At 49.9% G+C, this 4,236-nt stretch overlaps 1 protein-coding gene across 1 annotated transcript; it reads right to left on the bottom strand.

Moving 5' to 3' along the window:
- Positions 1-248: 248 nt before the first annotated feature.
- On the bottom strand, positions 249-1,805 carry EAH_00051890 (hypothetical protein, conserved; the record flags this gene model as incomplete). Its single annotated transcript, XM_013394110.1, has 1 exon — positions 249-1,805. One exon carries the CDS (start codon positions 1,803-1,805, stop codon positions 249-251), a length of 1,557 nt encoding a protein of 518 aa, XP_013249564.1.
- Between the last annotated feature and the right edge of the window lie 2,431 nt (positions 1,806-4,236).

The raw sequence follows: 4,236 nt of genomic DNA on the forward strand, positions 1-4,236 counted from the left end.
GCGACCTATTCATGGGAAGGAAAGGCATCAATACACAAAAACGCTTTGCGTGTACTCCGCCTATCAAAACAACATCGAATCCCAAGGCTGTATAGGGGCATGCAGAGCGATTTCGCACGAGAAACGTGATATGTTCACACGCGCTGTCACACCACTCTTCGCCTTATGCTCGGCATTCTAAACGCAGATTTTACCAATGCGCATGCTGCGGACCAGAAAAGAAACCAAATATGGAAGCTCGGCCGCCATTATGGTTCTTGAATTGAAGGATCAGGGCACTGCCTGTCGGGATTCGCCGCTGTGTGCGACGTCGAAGGTGCCATTCGGATGCAGCACATGCGAGCCAAGAGAAAATACACGAGAAGAAGTAGACCAATCATCGGAAGCTGAACAATGTACATGGCCCTCGAACCTACACTGACGGTAAGGTGAAAGAGTGGACTGCACAAGATAGAGAAGAGGCCACCAACTAGCTGCACAATGCCAATGAGACGACCAAAAAACTTGGCAGGGAAATTCTCCTCCACATACGCAAACACTTGTGAAACGAACAATGCCATGTACACGGTGAAGCACAGGACAGAAATTACACCCGCAGCTACTGTCTGCTTCAGGCTAAATGAATAGGCCAGTAAACCCGCCGTGTTCACTATTCCCATAACGGGTAAGATGCCAATGGTTTCCGGAAGCTTGCCCAACAGTATGCACAGTATGAACGAGAAAGGCAGAGCACTGCCCAGAAGATCTTTTGCAGCCGGCACTAAAATACGGTCGTGAGCCTCTTGGTAGAACGCCGTGGCCCATCCAACAGCAACGAAATATGTGGCAATCAGTACATACCTCTCGGAGAACACGGTCTTTGAGAAAGCGTGCCTATACACGACTTCAACAGGCCCTTCTCGCGGTAGCTGACACTTCGGCTGAATGGGATTCACTGCCTCCATAGCCGAGCCAGACACTCCTGTTTCTCCGTCTGAAAAATGTAGGCACTCAAGCTGTATACTTCCTGCCATGTACACATCTTCCTGTTCTTTGGGAGAATCAGCGTCGAAGACTTCGAATGCCTTCAGAGGCATTACAAGTAGGTCTATCAGCAAGAACAGACAGGGGCCCAAACCAACATACCACCAGCACCCAGAAATAGCGTTTTTGGTTAGATATAAGTCCAAAACAAGTGGGATGGCGAAGGAAGCAGACGATGCGGAGCCAATTAGTGCTATCATGGTCGGGGCGGCGCCTGGGAAGAGGCGGGTAACGAGAAGGGTAGGCAAGAAAGCAGTGTCTGCGCCGAGACCCATGAAGATAAAGCCCAAGTATACGCGTGCGTTGGACTCCTCCGTCAATGTCGAGATGAGAGACCAAGCAATTATGTGAAAGCATTGGCCAATCGTAGAGGTGATCTTGGGACCTAGCGTGTCCATCATGGCACCAGCAAGTGCACTCATTGTGCAGTGCGCGGCCAGCGTAATAACGAAAAGGCTCTGCACGGACGCGTCTTGCTTGTCGCAGATGTAGTTGTTGCCAAACCCCCTTTCGCCTTCCACAAGAGCCCCAATCTCATCAATGTCGCATTTGAAACTAAAGACGCCCGCTCGCAGTAGCATTGTAGAGAGAGGAACCCACCCAAAATACACGCATCCCGTCATGAACGTCTGGAACATGTAAAGGAAAAGCAGCACATATCTGTTCAAGTTGAGCGGGGTAGCTTGCATGGCGCCTTGCAGATCCGCCCGCGGCAGAGCGCGGCGCATCACTCGCAAAGGTTTCAAAGCCAGCCAGAGGCAGGATCCCTCGAGCCTCGACATCTTCAAACGGAGAAATGGAAAACACAGTAGGCCGACCACATGGAGGAAACGACAGGGGTCTCGCCCAGCACCGGTGGTCACTGCTCACGGCGGCGCCTGCCCCGTTCAGTTAGTGTCGTGCCGCTCAAAAAGTTGCAAATTACAGCACACCATCTAAAACTCAGGTGACGTTACACACTTCGCACAGCGCAGATTCCAGGCATACCCAGCTTGAGGTGGTCAACTCTGCAGAGAGTGGGCTAGGAAGAGCATGCACCCAGCCTGGCAGTCAGTCACCAGCGCAGCACTAACCACGGGGAGTCAGTGTATCAGTTTTTGGTGTAGTCAGCTTTTAAAGGCCTCTGAAGTTTAAGGCATAAAAATCTCACCCTGCGGCTAGTGCGGCGGCGCAATCGCTGCTTGTTCTTCCAAAACACGCAGTACATAAGTCGGTGCGCTAGCGGAGAGACACTCTTATGCATCAGCGTGCCTGTTTGAAATGAATCATGCATCGATTTGCAAGAGGCCACGCATGGGTCCACTCGCAAGTTTCACACGGCATTAAGGTTTGCGGTACTCTGTCACTATAGATTGAGGGCGCTTCTTTTACTGATGCCCTTACTCCTGCATCGATTTGCAAGTGGCTACACATGGGTCCGCTTGCAGATTTCACACGGTATTAAGGCTTGCGATACTCTGTCACTATAGATTGGGGACGATGTTCGCGCTGATGCCCTTATACGGGCGATCAGATTTTCACTCGTGGAACTGTTGGGCGAACGCCTGTAGCTGGATCTGGAAGGCTGCTTGTAGAAGAGATCGTCTGTGTGAATGCAACAGACCATAATGCTGCTTCTGACCATCAACCGTGCGAGCGGCCCCCTTTCCTAAGCGTGCAGGGTTTGTCGCCGAGCTATGCGCCGGACTCCTAGACACAAAATCTCCATTGGCAATGCATGATGTGCGAAAGGCCTTGAAAGCTTTATCTCTTCAATTTTGCCCCTGCGTTTATACAATGAATGCTGAAGGGTCGCACTCTCCGTTTCTCTTCGCTTTCAAGCCCACTGCAACACGGCTGTTCCAAACTTTGGTGGGGGCGGCTCGGTTCTCTCGAAATGCACTCAGAGTGGAAGCTCAACAGATGTGATTTCGGCTACATATGCTACATGAGGGTGCCAATGGAGACGAACCTGCGTAGCAGGCATTCACAAGACATCCTCGTGCTGCTACTGCAGTCTTGCCATAATGCATTTCTATTAGACCCGGAGGCTGCGAATTCTACCCACCGACGATTTACGTAGACTAACAGCCTTTCACTTGCTTCAGTGGTTCCGTTGTTTGGAGTGTTAAACTACGGAATCGTATAGGATGTTTGCGCACTAACTGCTCAGGCTGCGTTGCACTGGCATTATTGATTTAGAGACAGCCCCTTGACGCTGCAGAAACGTAAGCAGGTATCGCCAGTTTGACCACCTTGGTGGGCATTTCTTTGCAAATCGCTGTAAACAATTACCAAGGAATGAATTAGGTGAGCCAAAAGGAGAGACGTTTCCTACTGTGTACACTATATACGACGCAAGTATAGGATTAGCTTGACCGGGTATAACCATGCAGTAAGACTGGCAGTAAGCTTAACGAGTTACATTCTTGGCCTTTCACCTATCCCAGGAGGCTGGTTTATTGCTCAAGCATTGCAGCGTATACTGACTGCTTCGATTATTTTGGCCTCGCCTAGCCGCAAGGCGTGTTCACTATCTTTTTTATAATGGCAATCCTTGCTAATCAAAAACGGATTTAGCTTCTGCAGCTATTCCGGAAAGGCTCCTACTTCAAACTCGCCGGTTTTTGCTCAATAGCGAGGCCGTCTAAACCTAAAGAAGTCGCTTACGCTTATGTCCTTTTTGCCGTGTATCTGAGCCTTCGTTTGTAAGCGCAGTCTCCTTACATTGTCTTGCTGCACTTATTACGCTTGTCCGTGTTCTTAAGCGAGCTGGATGCTGCGGAAAACAGTGATTGAGACAATGTGCACTTTTCAACAAAGCTGAACTTTCGAAAGAACTGCACCTTGAGGATGCCGTTTTTGTTCAGTGCACCCGTGACAAGTTAAAATTCAGCATTTTTCCTCCGCCTCATTCAGTTCCAGAGCTTCACAGCCTCGATGCTCAAGTGGGTGCCAAATACTGAAGTTATGTTTTAATTAGTATTTGACAGTTCCTCATCCGTTTGCTTGCCAAGGACGACCTGTGAAACTGGGATGCAAGGAAAGTTCTGGGCACGTCAACTTCCAACTCGTCCAGGGCAAGGCTGCAGTCTCTGGTTTAGGGGCAGTCGCACTGCTCGCTATGGCTTCTTTGAGATCGTCATACTTGCCTATAGCCCTTGCTTCCAGAGCACCAAAAACATTCGTTTCTTCAAGAAGCTTTTGAGTTGGCACAGCCTATCGACACCATTC

The sequence above is a fragment of the Eimeria acervulina genome, genomic scaffold (assembly GCF_000499425.1).
Source record: "Eimeria acervulina Houghton genomic scaffold, Eah_scaff910, whole genome shotgun sequence".
In the NCBI taxonomy this organism is placed as follows: domain Eukaryota; phylum Apicomplexa; class Conoidasida; order Eucoccidiorida; family Eimeriidae; genus Eimeria; species Eimeria acervulina.